The sequence below is a fragment of the Pongo abelii genome, chromosome 13 (genome assembly GCF_028885655.2).
Source record: "Pongo abelii isolate AG06213 chromosome 13, NHGRI_mPonAbe1-v2.0_pri, whole genome shotgun sequence".
Classification (NCBI taxonomy): domain Eukaryota; kingdom Metazoa; phylum Chordata; class Mammalia; order Primates; family Hominidae; genus Pongo; species Pongo abelii.
Window position 1 is genome coordinate 115,222,220 of NC_071998.2, and position 16,561 is coordinate 115,238,780.

General features: G+C 46.3%; 1 protein-coding gene across 13 annotated transcripts in view; it reads right to left on the reverse strand.

The window, feature by feature from the left end:
- DENND1A (DENN domain containing 1A) overlaps positions 1-1,479 on the reverse strand; it is a 543,986-nt gene extending 542,507 nt beyond the window's left edge. For 6 of the 13 annotated variants that reach the window (XM_054520578.2, XM_063714416.1, XM_054520573.2 and 3 more), the window contains exon 1: positions 1,205-1,442. Coding sequence is in view for 6 of the 13 variants with exons in the window: in XM_063714416.1 (XP_063570486.1) it covers positions 1,205-1,221 (17 nt within the window). In the remaining 7 variants the exon portion in view is untranslated. Of the gene's footprint in view, positions 1-1,204 lie in introns of all 13 variants that reach the window. The other 7 variants (XR_008509988.2, XM_063714423.1, XM_063714421.1 and 4 more) reach the window with 4 other exon arrangements.
- Positions 1,480-16,561: the final 15,082 nt, after the last annotated feature.

Below are 16,561 nucleotides of genomic sequence, written 5' to 3' on the forward strand. Positions count from 1 at the left end.
AAGGCTGGGCAAGGGTCACACTACACGGGCATCACCTGGACACGAGATGCAATGTTTGAATAATTATTAGTTTCACCCTTAAGGCCCTTCTCCTTCCAAACTTCCCTAGTACAATTCTCAAAATGCTGAAATAAACACATTCCACAGACCTTCCTGTAAGAGGGCTTAAAGTGTCCTAGGAAAGTTGTTTTACAGAAAAGCCTATCTGTAGTTGTTTTACAGAAAAAGCTGTCAACTCTGCTTTTTAATGCCCTTAAACAATTCTATTAGTCACAGAGGAAAAAGTGAACATTTGTTAGTAATTAGAGATAAAACATCTCCACTTCTGGGGCAGAGGAAGGGAGGGGCCACAAGAGGACCTGACTGGGAGGGGAGATAGAGTCCAAAGCCACACACCCAAATTGGACCGCTTAAGAGTTGCACTTTCCAAAGTCAACTTCTAAGTCTACAAGGACAGCAACAATGTTTCAGTGGATTCTGAAGTTACATGTATCAACAATTTCCCCGGAAAGCTAACCCTCCACCGGGAACTCCAGGTGAATGAATGAGTGAGGGAATTCGCCAGATTGAGTTACAAAGCCTTTCCAACGATTATCAAGAGCAGGTGCTCGGTTACAACACAGAGGTATCCTCCTTCACAGCCTTTGGACCTTGCTGCGTGGAGATTTTCACAGATAAGAGGGGGGAAATAGAGAGACAGGCCTTCCTCCCCGGCCATCCACACCTTAGGTCCATGAGTGGCCCCTCCCTCTAAGAACCTCACGAGACTTCTGTGGGGGCCGCAGGCCTCAAGCGACCAGACTGCAACCTCTCCGGACCTGCCAACTCTCGGGGCGCCCCAAACATGCCCAAACATGGGGAGGTGCTTCCAGGGCTTTCCCACTCCCCCTCCCCACAGTTGAAGGACCATTTTCAGGGGCTCTCCGTAAACCCGGGGAGGGGGTCGCCCTGTAATCTCAGCTGTTCCGACCCCCAGGTAATGAGGGGACCCCTGGCCCCCGGCGCCCTACCACCCCGCGCGCACCCCGCCCCCGCGCCTCCCTGGATCGCCATAGCAACCGTCCCCCTCCCCGCGTGACGCCGGCACGCGGGGCGCCCCTCTGGTCTCGGCAACAAGTCCCCCACGCGGCCCGCGGCCTGCAGCCCTGGCCCGGCCTCGCCGCCCCGCGCCCGGCCCGGCTCCGCCCGGCCCGGCCGCACTCACTTGATCCTGGAGCCCATGGTCCCCGGGCCTCCTCATGGGCCCGCGGGCCCCGCTCGGCGCTGCGCTGCCCGCCCGCCCGCGGCCGACCGGCCTCCCTCTGGCGCTCTCCCCGCCCCTTCCTCCCTTCCCTCAGGCTGGGGCCCGCCCGCTCGAGGCTCGCTCCCTCGCCGCCGCCGCCGCCTCCAGGGGTTAATGTACTCGCTCCAGCCCGGCGAACGCCATGGTCGCCGGCGCGCGTGCCCGGCGCGCGCCGCCCCCTCCGCCTCTCACCACCGCCCCTCCCGCCCGCGCTGCCGCCGCCGCTGCCCGCGGGAGCTGCTGGGAAGTGTAGTCCGCTTGCGGGGGCGGGGCCGTGGCCGGTGGGGGCGGGGCGGGAGCGCGGTCACCCTCACGTCTCCCCCGGCGCGGGCCCCGCAGGACTCTTGGCGTTCCTGTGCAGGCCCTTACGCATCTGCACCCCACTGCGCCCCGCTGGAAACCTCCACTCACAGCCGCCCTGAAGAGACCCTAATCCTCTCATGGAGACCCCCAGTCCTCCCGATGAAACTGCCACCCATCCTCCCCTTGGAGACCTCCCACCCAGCCCTTCTAACAGAGAGCTAATCTCCCGCCCAGGCCTCCATGAAAACACGTTTTCCCGTTAACATCCCGCACCTTCCATTAAGTTCAGTGCAGAACCTCTTCTGCATCACACCGTCCACTTCCCCATCTGAAGGCCTTTCCTCTTCCTTTCCCCTTAGAGCTTGAAGGAGACCCCACATACCTACAGGAAAGCCACCTGGGGGCTTCGTGGACCCACGTGGTGGCTCAGCTCTGCCCTCCCCTTGAGGACCTCTGCCTCCCTTTGTCAACCGTTTTGGGAACTCCAACATCGAAGCCTCCTGTTAACACAACAGTCCCTGATAGAGAGTAACTCAATGCAAATGAAAGGATTTGAGAGCCGAGATCACCAACCTGCTACCTACCCCTGCTCCCCTTTGGGATTCACTTCCATGAACACCTCAATTTCATCCCCCTCGGGGGTCACTTCCATGAACACCTCAATTTCATCCCCTCTAGGCCCAGAGGGATCATAAAGGAAGCAATAATGGCAGCTACCATTAGCCACCCTTTAACGAGCGGGTGAGTGCCCTTTCTGCATCAGACACAGTATTTCCGTACATCATTAGTGCCAATCCTCACAATAGTCCTGTGTTCATGTCCCTAATTTACAAAGAGGAAACTGAGCCACATTCCCAAGGTCACATAACTAGCAACGAGTGAAGAAGCCAAGATTAGTGTCCAGACTGAATCATTCCAGACACATGTGACATAGTCATGTTTTAAGGTGGCACCTTTGGCCACCAGTCCAAAGACACTTTTAATATTAGGCTTTTTTTCCTTTTTTTTTTTTTTTCCAATTTTCTGTCCTGAAGTGCCGTTCATCGCTTCTGCCATTTCAGTTCTTATAAATGCATGGAGTGCGTCCCCACCCTACCCCCACCCTATAGCCTCTATGTAACTGGTCCTGCGTCCTAGCTCCTGGCCAGGCTGGGAGCAAAGAAAGCAAGAAGATAAGTCGTAGAAGACTTCTTCTGTTGGAGTCACCTTCTGAATAAAGATAGTTTCTCCCTTTTGCCTCTGCCTTGAGGTTGTTGAAGTCAAAGGGTAAACTTTTAAAATTAAAACCAAAAAAAAAGTGAAAATGTCCAAGCTGTCATTTTGAATTTAAAGTCTTATGCACCCAGACACCAATACCGACTTGTAAACACTCCCAGGAGCAAAGCTCTGCTAGACAGGCAGGAGCTCTGTGGTGTTTATTCACCTATGAAACTTCTCCAAGGAACAGTTGTTATCAAGATGTTCCCTGGAATGGGCAGCCAGTTCAAAAGCTCTGAGCAGGAGACTATAAATAAAACAAAGTTATTGGTGGAGGGCAAAGCTGGCTGCTTTTCAAAGGAGGTTGTAGCCATCCTGGCCACAAAAATGTCTGGGTGCCTGCTGGGTGGGGTGTGTGTGTGTGTGTGTGTGTGTGTGTGTTGGAGAGGGAGGTAGAAGGTGGGGATTATGTGTCTGCTCAGGTGGCCTCAGAGACAGCAGGGTGGTCTCAGGAAAGAGCACTGGACTGGGAGTTAGGAATGTGGCTTCTAATTCTGGCTTCAGCATTGACTGGCAGACTTTATGCAAATGATTAGACAAGTGTATGTTTCAGTTTCCTCCCCCGTAAAATGGGCATAGAGGGTGATAAGAAGCTTCCATCATAAGAGCGAGTGTAACATAGGAGCAAAGAGCACAGGCTCTAGAACCAGACTGCCAGGGTTTAAATCTCAGCTCTACCTCTTACTAAATATATGGCCTTGGGTGAATTATTCCTTCTCTGTGTGTCTCAGGTTCTCTGTCTGTAAAATGGAAATGGTGATAATAATAGACCTATTTTAGTGAGTTGACACGAGGATTAAATGAGTTAGTGACATTTATAAAGTATTTAAACAGTGACTATCACGTATTAACGACTCAAAAATTAAAAGCAACTATTATATACAAAACACTTAGCACAGTTTGGCTTTTATTATTAAAATTAATAAGGTAACCAGTGGCCGGTCATGGTGGCTCACACCTGTAATCCCAGCATTTTGGGAGGCCAAGGCAAGTGGATCACTTGAGGCCAGGAGTTCAAGACCAGCCTGACCACCAACATGGTGAAAACCCATCTCTACTAAAAAATAGAAAAAATTTAGCCAGGTGTGGTGGCAGGCACCTGTGGTCCCAGCTACTCAAGAGGCTGACGCAGGAGAATCGCTTGAACCCAAGAGGCAGAAGTTGTAGTGAGCCGAGATCACGCCACTGCACTCCAGCCTGGGCAACAGAGCAAGACTGTCTCAAAGGAAAAACAAAGGCCGGGCGCGGTGGCTCATGCCTGTAATCCCAGCACTTTGGGAGGCCGAGGCGGGCAGATCACGAGGTCAGGAGATGGAGACCATCCTGGTTAACATGGTGAAACCCCGTCTGTACTAAAAAAAATACCAAAAATTAGCTGGGTGTGGTGGTGGATGCCTGTAGTCCCAGCTACACGGGAAGCTGAGGCAGGAGAATGGCGTGAACCCAAGAGGTGGATTTTGCAGTGAGCCGAGATCATGCCACTGCACTCCAGCCTGGGCGACAGAGCAAGACTCTGTCTCAAAAAAAAAAAAAAAAAAAAAAGTAATAAGGTACCCCGGCACCGTGGCTTGTTCCTGTAGTCCCAGCTACTCAGGAGGCTGAGCCCAGGAGTTTAAGGCTGAGCCTAGGAGTTCGAGGCTGCAGCACACTATGATTATGCCCATGAATAGCCACTGAACTCCAGCCTGAGCAACATAGTCAGGCCCCATCTCTGAAATAAATAAATACATTTTGTAAAAGTGATAAACATAATAATAAACAGTACCATGCTTGGATTTGAGAGACCTGAGTTCTCAGCCCAACTTGTTTGTTCATATTCTGTATCAGTTAGAATTCAATTCAACTGTAAATGATAGAGAAATAAAATAACAATTGTTGAAAAAAATAGAATTTTATTTATTTTTCACATAAAGTCTGGCGATTAACATTCCAGAGCTGGTATGACAATTCTATAATTAATGGAGACCCAGAATTCTATCTTACTGCTCTCCGATTCTCCAAAAAGAACTTCCACTTCATAGTCCAGGATGGCTGCTTAAATTCTAGCTATTTAATCTGCAGCCCAGCCTGAAGGAAGGAAGAAGGATCTGCCCATGTCAAACTCTGACCTTTAAGTGTACTTCCCAGGAATTACTCACACCACTTCTATTTACATCCCAGTGGCCAGAATTTAGTCAAGCAACCACACCTCACTAGAAAATATAGCCTTTATTCCAGACAACCAGACAATAATGTCCACAGCTGAAAGGTAGGGGGAAGGGAATGGCATTTCCAGGAAAGAAGAGGAGGGTAGATATTGCAAGACACCCAGCAGGCTCAGCCATGCTTGGCTATGTGATTTTGAGCAAGCCACAGATTTAACCAAAATAAGAGAATCAGGCCAGGTGACCTCCTTCCAAAGTCCTTTTGGGTTCTAAAGTTCTGTAATTCAGTGGTTTATTGATTTTATAATTCCTTTAAACCTAGGTGAATCTGATGTCATTCAAATGAAATGAGACCTCTGTGCCAAATACATGCCATAATCAATTGTTGGAATGTAAACCTTCTGGTGAAGAGAAAGGATTTAGGAACTTTGCCTTCTCGACTGTTGTCAAAATAGGCTAAGCAGATCTAGCAGATAAAAGTCCAACGGTATGGGTGATACCACCTGCATTGACACTTTGATGCTCCTCAGTTTCCAAGCTTGCTCTTGCTCTTTTGTACCTGTTTGGTTTCTCTACTTGGAATTTAGGGAGCTGTGTTTATTGAGGGGAAGACAGCAACCCCAGGGAGCTCTATTGGCCCCCAATTATACAATACGAAATAGCAGAACAAATGGTCTGTGTGCCAGGATTCAGTGGTCTGTTGTTCCTAATACGTTAAATTGTGATTATATTATTTTTTATTGAAATGTAGTTCACCAACCATAAAATTTACCACTTTAAATGTGTACATTTCAGTGGTTTTAGCTGATGGACATTTGGATTGTTTTCTTTTTTTTTGAGTCTCACTCTGTCACCAGGCTGGAGTGCAGTGGTGCGATCTTGGCTCACTGCAACCTCCGCCTACCGGGTTCAAGCGATTCTCTTGCCTCAGCCACACGAGTAGCTGGAACTACAGGCGTGTGCCATCACGCCCAGCTAATTTTTGTATTTTTAGTAGAGACAGGGTTTCACCATGTTGGCCAGGATGGTCTCAATCTCTTGACCTTGTGATCCGCCCGCCTCGGCCTCCCAAAGTGCTGGGATTACAGGCGTGAGCCACCGCGCCCAACCTGGATTATTTTCTCCTTTTGGCTTTATGACTCTGGAGCCAGATGGACCCAGGTTGCTAGTTGGGTGAACTTGGAGAATGTTACTTAAATTTTCTGAGCCTTGGTTTCTTCTTCTTTAATAAGAGGATGATAATACCCACTTTACAAAGATAAAACAAAATGAAGAATTTAAGCTTCTTGCTCTATATTTGGTTTTCAATGAGTGGGAATATTATTCTGCTAAATTGTCAAATTGATAAAGACAGGAACCACATCAGATTTGTCCATACCTACTTCTCAACATCTAGTACAGAGCCTAGAATGCAGGCAGTGATCAGTAAATATTTTTTGAAAAAATAACTAAACAACCACAAAACCCTTATTTTGAGGCACATTCCTCAAGAATAATAAGCCACGGAACAAGATTTGGGAAGTGCTTTCTTAAATTTGAACTTAGTATATTCAGTTGGTGCATTTGCTCACCTTCTATTTTTTATACATTTTTAAAAATTGTGGTAAAATGTGCGTAACAGAAAGTTAACCCCTGTAACCATTTTTAAAGTGTATATTTCAATGACATTAAGTACATTCACATTGTTATACATCCATCACCACCATCCTCCTCCAGAACTTTTTTCATCTTCCCAAACTGAAACTTTATGTCCATTAAACAGCACAACAACTCCCCCTCCCATCCTCCCTTCCCTCCACTTTATCCCTGGCAACCACGATTCTAGTTTCTGCCTATGAATTTGACCACTCTCACATAACCTCATATAAGTGGAATCGTACATTATTTGTCTGTGACTGGCTTATTTCACTTAGCATAATGTCTTCAATGTCCATTCAAGTTGAAGTATATGTCAGAATTTCCTTCCTTTTTAAGGAATAGTAGTTCATGGTATGTATAGATCACATTGTGTTTCTCCATTCATCTGCCAATGGACACTTGGGTTGTTTCTACGTTTTGGCTCTTGTGAATAATGCTGCTATGAACGTGAGTGTACAAATATCTCTTCAAGACCCTGCTTTCAGTTCTTTTGGATAATACCCGTAAGTGGAATTGCTGGATCATGTGGTAATTCTTTTAAAATTTTCTGAGGAAATACTCTACTGTTTTCCACAGCAGTTGCCCCATTTTACATTTCCATCAGCAGTGCACCAGGGTTTCAATTTCCCCACTTCCTCACCAACACTTGTTATTTTGGGGTTTGGGGTTTCTTTTTTCTTTTTTCCTAATAGCTATCCTAATGGGTATGAGGCGGTATCTCACTGTGGTGTGGTTTTAATTTGCATTTCTCTAATGATTAGTGATTTGAGCATCTTTTCAAGTGCTTGTTGTCCACTTGTATATCTTCTTTGGGGAAATGTCTATTCAAATCTTTTGCCCATTTTGCAGTCAGATTGGGTTTTTTGTTGTTGTTAAGTTGTAGGAGTTATTGACATACTTTGGATGTTAATTACTTATCAGATATATGATTTGTAATATTTTCTCCCATTCAGTGTATTGGTTTTTCACTCTGTTGATAGTGTCCTTTGATGCAGAAGGGCTTTTAATTTTGATGTAGTTCAGCTTATTTTTTCTTTTGTTGCTGGTGCCTTTGGCGTCATATCCAAGAAATCACTGCCAAATCCAATGTCATGAAGTCTCTTCCTTTTCTCCTAAGAGTTTTATCATTTTAACTCTTAGACATGTAGGTATTTGATCCATTTTGAGTAAATTTTTTTGTGTATGGGATAAGGTAAGAATAATTATCTCCTCTGAGAACTAAGTATGAGTGCCCGAGCCTTTCCCCATTTGTGATTAGTAATCCCAGACTGGACACTCACCTGTTCTCTGGATAGACATTCATTATTTTACTATTGTTAATAATACCATTGTCTTAGGCTGTTCTTATACTGCTGATAAAGACATGTCCGAGACTGGGCAATTTACAACAGAAAGAGGTTTCATGGACTTACAGTTCCACGTGGGTAGGGAAGCCTCACAACCATGGTGGAAGGCAAGGAGGAGCAAGTCACGTCTTACATGGACGGCAGCAGGCAAAAAGAGAGAGCTCATGCAGGGAAATTCCCCTTTATAAAACCATCAGATCTCTTGAGACTTATTCACTATCATGAGAACAGCAGGGGAAAGACCTGCCCCCATGGTTCAATTACCTCCCACCAGGTCCCTGCCACAACACATGGGAATTCAAGATGAGATTTGGGTGGGGACACAGTCAAACCATATCAACTACCTTGCAGACACTTAATAGTTTATATTTTCCCAACTGCTCAATAATCAGGGAGAGCTATTGTCCTTGGTTTAAAAGTGAAAATGCTGGCCAGAATTGCTGGCTCATGCCTATAATCCTGGTACTTTGGGAGGCCAAGGTGGAAGGATTGCTCTAGGCCAGGAGTTTGAGACCAGCCTGGTCAACATAGCAAGACCTCATTTTTACAAAACATAATTAAAAAGAAAATTAGCTGGGCATGGTGGTGCACACCTGTTGTCACAGCTACTCTGAAGGCTGATGTGGAAGGATCGCTTGAGCCCAGGAGTTCAAGGTTGCAGTGAGCTATGATCCTGCCACTGCTCCCCAGCTTGGGCAACAGGCTAAATAAATAAAATAAAATAAAATAAAAAGATTCTGATACAGAGCAGGCTTGAATGACTTACCTGAGATCTAATGGCCAGCAAGCCATGAAAACTTAGCTCAGATGGCCTAACTCCTGATTCTGGGATCATTGGTTAGTTCCCTAAGATACAATGTTTTATCTTGCTGTGGTTTTCCTTCACTGATTTATTCATTAATTCATCAAACATTATTTTTCTTAGTAATAACTATATTGTTAGTATAACTAATATAGTATAACTATATTGTTAGTATAACTAACAGTATAACTATATTGTATATTGTATATAGTGTACTATATTGTTAAAAAATACAAAACAAGAATAAATAGTACATGTAATTTCTTTGCAGTACCCTCTTCTCCTGACTATACATGGACTTATTTTTATTTTTATTTTTATTTTTTTTGAGAGAAAGTCTCACTCTGTCGCCCAGGCTGGAGTGCAGTGGCATGATCTCAGCTCACTGCAAACTCCACCTCCCAGGCTCAAGCGATTCTTGTGCCTCAGCCTCCCGGATAGCTGGGATTACAGGTGCATACCACCACGCCCAGCTGATTTTTGCATTTTTAGTAGAGATGGGGTTTCCCCATGTTGGCCAGGCTAGTCTTGAACTCCTGACCTCAGGTGATCTGCCCTCCTCAGCCTCCCAAAGTGCTGGGATTACAGGCGTGAGCCACCACACTTGGCCTATACGTGGATTTAAAGTGATATACTTAAGTCTCTTCTCATGGAAGCTAAGAGAATGGAATCTGGAGCCAGACTGCCTGGCTGTGTGTGTGAGACCTTGTAAAAGTTATTAAACTCTCTCAGACTGAGTTTTCTTATTCGTAAAATGGAAAGAATAGTCCCTTCCTCATAGAATCATTGTGAAAGTTAAATGTGTTAATGCATGGGAAGTACATGATTAAGCTTATTGCAATGTCTCAATGTTAACTATTATATATTTGTCTTCTTAACAACCAACCAACCAACCAATAAAAGCCGAATTCTAAGAACGGCCAGAGAGAATTCATGGTTTAAAGCCTTGGTTCCCCTATTTAGCTGTGTGTACCAGTATCACCTGTGATGCTTGTCTGTAACATGGGGTCTAGAGTCTGGTCTTGGAAATTCTACTTCAGAAGGGAGATAAGAAGTGCTGTGTTTTAACAAGTTCCAAAAGTGATGCAGATCCATGAACAGGTGTAGAACCACTGACTTAAGCCTGACCCAGATGCCAGTATGAATGGCACTCCCATGCCAGTATGTGGGCACTCCCATGAGTACCCACAGGGCCTCAGCAGCCTGCTTGCTTCTCCCCGGCATGTTACCAGACTTCAGCTCCGAATCCTGCATCCCACTGGCTTAGGCTGACTTCCTAAGGGGCAGTCAGTGGACCTTAGGTTGCATTTGGTTGGCTGAACTAGAAGACCCAAGCAAGGTGTCATGAAAGATCCATTCACCCTTCTTCCAAGTCCCTCCTGTGTGCCAGGTCCTGTGATTAGGACTCTTTCTTGCTCCACATTTCTCTCCCCAGTCTGGCAGCATAGCATTCAGCAGACATTTCCAGTGGGCTCACTCTGTGCTTGGTGCCTCATGCTTGGTGTTGGGGACACAGTTCAGACACAGTTCAGAACCTGGCCTGGTGTAGCCTCTTCAGCCACCTTGCTTACCTATTATGGCTCAGGCTGGACACCCTGCGAAAGGACCTCTGTGTGCTTGAACTTGCTTCCACGCCTCCTACCTTGCCATTCCTTCTCCCTCATCTCTAGGATTTGATACATGCCTTGTTTTCCCAGGCCTGACTTTGACTCTTCCCAACTCACTTTGGGTATTAATTGTACTCGTCAGGACTTCTAGGACCCCTCCCCTGGGGCTGTTCCCATTTCCACCTGATTGGCTCAGTCTTTTAGGCAAGACCCAAGCCTAAACTCCAGAGGCCCTGTTCTCTTCCATTTTGAAAATAGTAACCATATGGCTCTAACATTTTGGAAGTGTGTTGGACTCTTGGACTCTCTGCTAAGGTTTTTCTTTATACTTTTTTCATGCATGCACGCGTGCACACACACACGCTTATCTTATTTATTTTAATTACCCCTTCTAGACAGATACCTCACATAACCATTTTTGTGTTTTAATTGTTAGTAGAAATTTTAGTTGTCTGAATTCTAAAGCTTTTTTTTTTCTTTTTGAGATGGAGTCTTGCTTTGTCGCCCAGGCTGGGGTGCAGTGGTGTGGTCTTGGCTCACTGCAACCTTCGTATCCCAGGTTCAAGCGATACTCCTGCCTCAGCCTACTGAGTAGCTGGGATTATAGGCACCTGCCACCAAGCCTGGCTAATTTTTGTATTTTCAGTAGAGACAGGGTTTTGCCATGTTGGCCAGGCTGGTCTCGAATTCCTGACCTCAGGTCATCCGCCCGCCTCAGCCTCCCCAAGTGCTGCGATTACAGGCATGAGCCACCGCACCCAGTGAATTCTAAAGCTTTTGTCCCAGTATTTCTCCTATGTCGCACATCAAGGCACACAAAATGCGCGACAGTGATTGACTTACCTTAGCGTCTGAGTGGAGATTAAGAGTCCATTACTTTTAATGGCAAAAACTGCAATTACCTTTGCACCAACCTAGTACTTCATGGGATGGTGGTGAGGATAAAATGGTTATATCGTAAACACTGAGGGCTCAGCAATAATAAATATTTGATAAATGAATAATTATCATAGGTACAGCTGGTGACTACTGACTATGTGTTTTACTCACACTATCTTCAATCCTGACAATGCTCCTGGAAGATTGGTACTATGATACACACTTCCAGAGAAGAGAGATAATCTCTGCTTCCAACCCCACTTCATGTCACCCAACCAAAAGTGGTAAGAGCTGAGGCTTGTGCTAAGGCCTGATTCCCAAGCTGTCTCTCCTCTTCTTCCAAAACAAGTTCTACCAAGCTCCCGTCTCTCTCTCTCCACTCAGCTAAAAATATCCTGAACAGCATCCTCATTAGCTAATATGCATAAATTATTTTTTGCTTTTTGAAAATAATTGGCTCATTCTAGGCCAGGCGCGGTGGCTCATGCCTGTAATCCCAGCACTTTGGGAAGTTGAGGCGGGTGGATCACCTGAGGTCAGGAGTTCGAGACCAGCCTGGCCAACATGGTGAAACCCTGTCTCTACTGAAAAAAAAAAAAAAAATTAGCCGGGCATGGTGGCAGGTGCCTGTAATCCCAGCTACTTGGGAGGCTAAGGCAGGAGAATCACTTGACTCCAGGAGGCAGAGGTTGCAGTGAGCCAAGATCACGCCATCATACTCCAGCCTGGGTAACAAGAGCAAGACTCTGTCAAAAAAAAAAAAACCTTGCTGAAAATAATTGGCTCATTCAAACGAAAGGCTTCCACCTCAGTGAAGGAAGGAGCTGGGTTGCTCCATGAAGACTCTTCTGAATTCAGCAAAGGCAGCTGCCTGTGGAAGCTCCCCCTGCTTCTGGGCCTGTGCTGCCAGCAGGATGGCAGCTTAGCAGAGTGGAAAACCAACTCCCTTCGTTCACATACCTGCTGCATTTGAGCTGGGGGACTTTGGGCAAGTCCCTTCCAGTTTCCCAAGTGTCAGTCTCCTCAGCTGTTACATCGAGATCATAGAAGTGCTTGCCTTACAGGGTTGTGGTGAGGATGAAATGAGATCATCCATGGGGCCTGACATGTAATATGTGGCCCCTCAAAAGCTGGGAGCTCCCATGATGTTGGGTATGAAGTAAACCACTGACATTTGCAGCTGAGGCAGGATGGCCTAGTGGTTAAGAGCGTAAGATTTGGAGCTGGAAAGTTCGTGGCTCAAACCCCAGCAGGTACCATGTTCTGGTTCTGTGACAGCCTCCTTCTCTCTCTAAGACTCTGGTAGTAAAAAAAGATACAATACATATAAGGAACTCCAGAATGAACAGTGGCTGCGTTCACAGCAAGCCTGCCCAACCAGATCATCCCTCTAATAGCCGTTGGAGTAATTGATTTCTGCTTCTAGGGCAAATGCACACAGACACCATCGAGTGTTCTTCTTGAGGCAGAGCACGTGTGCTCCAGGGCAGCTAAAGCCAAACAGTCTGGCCCGACTTCTCCTGCTGGTTATGTGGCCAATGACAGCTTAATGGACTCTTTACCCTTGAATGCTAAGGGGAAAATCACTCACAGCATTATAACATATGAATGTGATGTAGGTTTTTTTTCTTGAGCAATGCAGAGAGCGAGCCAGAAACATATGTAGACTTGAACCTCCCTTTTCCTGGCCCTGTCTGTATGGGAGACAGATTTAGCCATTGCAATTACCCATATCATTCATGGTTGTAAAATATAGCCACATCCATCCGTGTGTGTGTGTGTGTGTGTGTGTGTGTGTGTGTGTGTGTGTGTGTTTTCCTGAATGATCTGAGGCTAACAAAACAGAGTATGTAGTCATCTTATTATGTGAGGACTGTGAATGCCTCTAAATTATTGATTTTGCAGGGACAAGCCGTTCCTCTTGGAATAAACGGATGGCTGTGCACACACACACACACACGTGCACACACACACACACACAGACTTTGTTGTTATGAGGAAGCTAGTCAAAGATCTACCTGTGCAACTTTTAGAAAGCCATACAGGCGCAGTGGCTCACACCTGTAATCCCAGCATTCTGGGAGGCTGAGGCAGGTGGATCACTTGAGGTCAGAAGTTTGAGACCAGCCTGGTCAACGTGGGGAAACCTTATCTCTACCAAAAATACAAAAAAAGTTGGCCAGACTTGGTGACGTGTGCTTGTGGTCCCAGATACTCAGGAGGCTAAGGCATGAGAATCTCTTAAGCCCAGGAGGGAGAGGTTGCAGTGAGCCAAGATTGTACCACTGCACTCCAGCCTGGGCAATAAAGGGAGACTCTGTCAAAAAAAAAAAGAAAGAAAGAAAGCAAGCTGTGCTGTCCTGACCAGACAGTCAGGGAATCTCCTCTGTGGGAAGCTAAAAATGTCCTCAGCTGCACAGTCTGAGAGAGGAGACAATGAGTGGCAGCCACGGAGGCCACCTTGAGGCTGAGAGGGGAGGGCGAGGCAGGGGACGAGGGCAAAGGGCGTGGGTGGGACATTGGTGAGACCATAGACTTGAGAAGTCAGGCTGGACTGACCTGGGCTCAAATCCACCATCCTTACTTGGGGCAAGCATCTTCCTCATCTTGGAGCCTCAGTTTCCCCAGCTGTGACATGTGCCTTGTATGGTGCTATGAGGACTGATGATAAACCAGGCTCAGGCCAGGCAAGACGTGAGGCACAGTGCCAGGCCCAGGGCAGTGCCGGGTACAAAGTGGCTCTTCTCCTTTGGGAGGAGATTCAGGCCAGGCAGAAGGCGTGCAGCGTCCCAGGTCCCAGGCAGTGCCAGGAATGTCCGCTGCAGCCACCCAGAGCCTCCTGGAATAGGAAGTGTGTGGAAGCGCGCGGCTCTCCATCTGGTTAATGTTCGCTTGTGTTTCCTACTGGAGAGCATCACTTTTTTCACCTCACCTGGTTTGTTTACCCAAACAAGCTGCTCATTAACAACACGAACTGCATTTTCTACAATTCTGTTGACAGCACAAATGTCTGCAGTCAGCTTGGGAGTTTGGTGGGAACCGTTTTTTTTTTTTTTTTTTAATGTTCCAAGTTATTTATTTATGTTTTAACTTTTGGATGAGTTGGTGGGAACTGTTGCTGGATCTTGCGCAGCCCAGCCAGCACAGCTTTTGAAGAAAGAAATCAAGGCCACGCTGGGGTCTGGGGGAGGAGCATGGTGGCCTGGCTGGTGTCTGCTGGCAAGTCCAGCCCCAGGTCTCCAGCCTCTGAATGGGGACAGGGCCCTGGGCCCTCCCAGGAGAGGTAAGGCACTTGGCAAAAAACAAAAACAGACAGGAGATTTTCAAGTGTGGGGCATAGGGGTGGGGATGAATACAGATGTGACAGAGATGAAACCCTAGACAGAGGTGCAGACCTGGGGGGGCCCAGCCTCCAGCAGAGAGACCCTGAGGGGCTTCCCTCATGGGCCTGGCAAACCCTCTGTTCAGCTGCCTTCAGCACTCCCAAGCAACAAGAAGTGGATGAGAGAAATAATTATCCCGGCTGGGTGCAGTGGCTCATGCCTGTAATTCCAACATTTTGGGAGGCCAAGGCAGGCAGATGGCTTGAGCTCAGGAGTTTGAGACCAGGCTGGGCAAAATGGCGAAACCCCATCTCTACAAAAAAAAAAACACAAAAAATTAGCCAAGCATAGGGGTGCACACCTGTGGTCCCAGCTACTCAGGATGCTGAGATGGGAGGATTGCTTGAGCCCAGGAGGTCAAGGCTCCAATGAACTGAGATCACACTACTGCACTCCAGCCTGAGCGACTGGATAATAAATTATTATTATTAATAATATTATTATTCCTTTCCTTGGTTTTGCCCCAAAAGATTGAGCTCAATCTGGTTTGCCAAAGCCCTGCCCTCTCATCTCAGCTGCTCAAAAAGAAAGACAAGGCCTGGTGCAATGGCTCATACATGTAGTTCCGATGCTTTTGGAAACCAAGGTGGGAGGATTGCTTGAGGCCAGGAATTCGAGACCAATCTGGGCAACATAGCAAGACCCTGTCTCTACAAAAAAAAAACAAACAAAAAAAAACACATTGTTTTAATTAGCTGGGTGTGGTGTTGCATACCTGTTGTCCTAGCTACTGGGGAGGCTAAGGTAGGGGGATGGCTTGAGCCCAGGAGGTTGAGGCTGCAGCGAGCTATGATTGTGCTACTGCACTCCAGCCTGGGCAACAGAGTAAGACTCTGTCAAGAAAGAAAGAAAGAAAGAAAGAAAGAAAGAAAGAAAGAAAGAAAGAAAGAAAGAAAGAAAGAAAGAAAGAAAGAAAGAAAGAAGGAAGGAAGGAAGGAAGGAAGGAAGGAAGGAAGGAAGGAAGGAAGGAAGGAAGGAAGGAAGGAGGGAAGGAAGGGAAAGAAAGGAAAGAAAGAGAGAAACAAGATTTTTAATGCATGTGTTTGTTTATTTTACATTATTGCCCTCAGAATTTTTTCTCTTCTGCCTGTTTCCTCATTCAATACATTTCTATCGAAGGCTAATTGCACAGCAATGGGAGCTGAGGGATATTAAAGTGAAAAAACAGATACCTTCCCCTCATGGCATTTACAGTCTAGCAAAAGGGATGATATTAAATAGCGTAACATTCACAATAGCAAAGACTTGGAACCAACCCAAATGTCCATTAATGATAGACTGGATTAAGAAAATGTGGCACATATACACCATGGAATGCTATGCAGCCATAAAAAAGGATGAGTTCGTGCCCTTTGTAGGGACATGGATGAAGATGGAAACCATCATTCTGAGCAAACTATCACAAAGACAGAAAACCAAACACTGAATGTTCTCAGTTATAGGTGGGAACTGAACAATGAGAACTTTTGGACACAGGGTGGGGAACAGCACACACCGGGGCCTGTCGTGGGGTTGGGGGAGAGGGGAGGGATAGCATTAGGAGGAATACCTAACGTAAATGATGAGTTCATGGGTGCAGCACACAAACATGGCACATGTATACATATGTAACAAACCTGCACGTTGTGCAAATGTACCCTAGAACTTTAAGTATAATAAAAAAAAGTAATTAAATAAAATAAATAGCGTAACAAATAATCACAGTTGCAAGTCCTGATGAATCAGAGGAGAGAGAAGTCCAGGATACGAAGGAAACTGGTAACCGGGGACCTGACTTCTGGCAGTGATTGTCAATGGTGTTGGAGAGAAAAGAAATATCTTTCCTTCCCATCGCCGAGTTCATGGCTGAGGTATCTATAACAAAAGACAGATTAACTACAGAAAAGCACACAAATGTATTTAATATGTTTTATGTGGGGC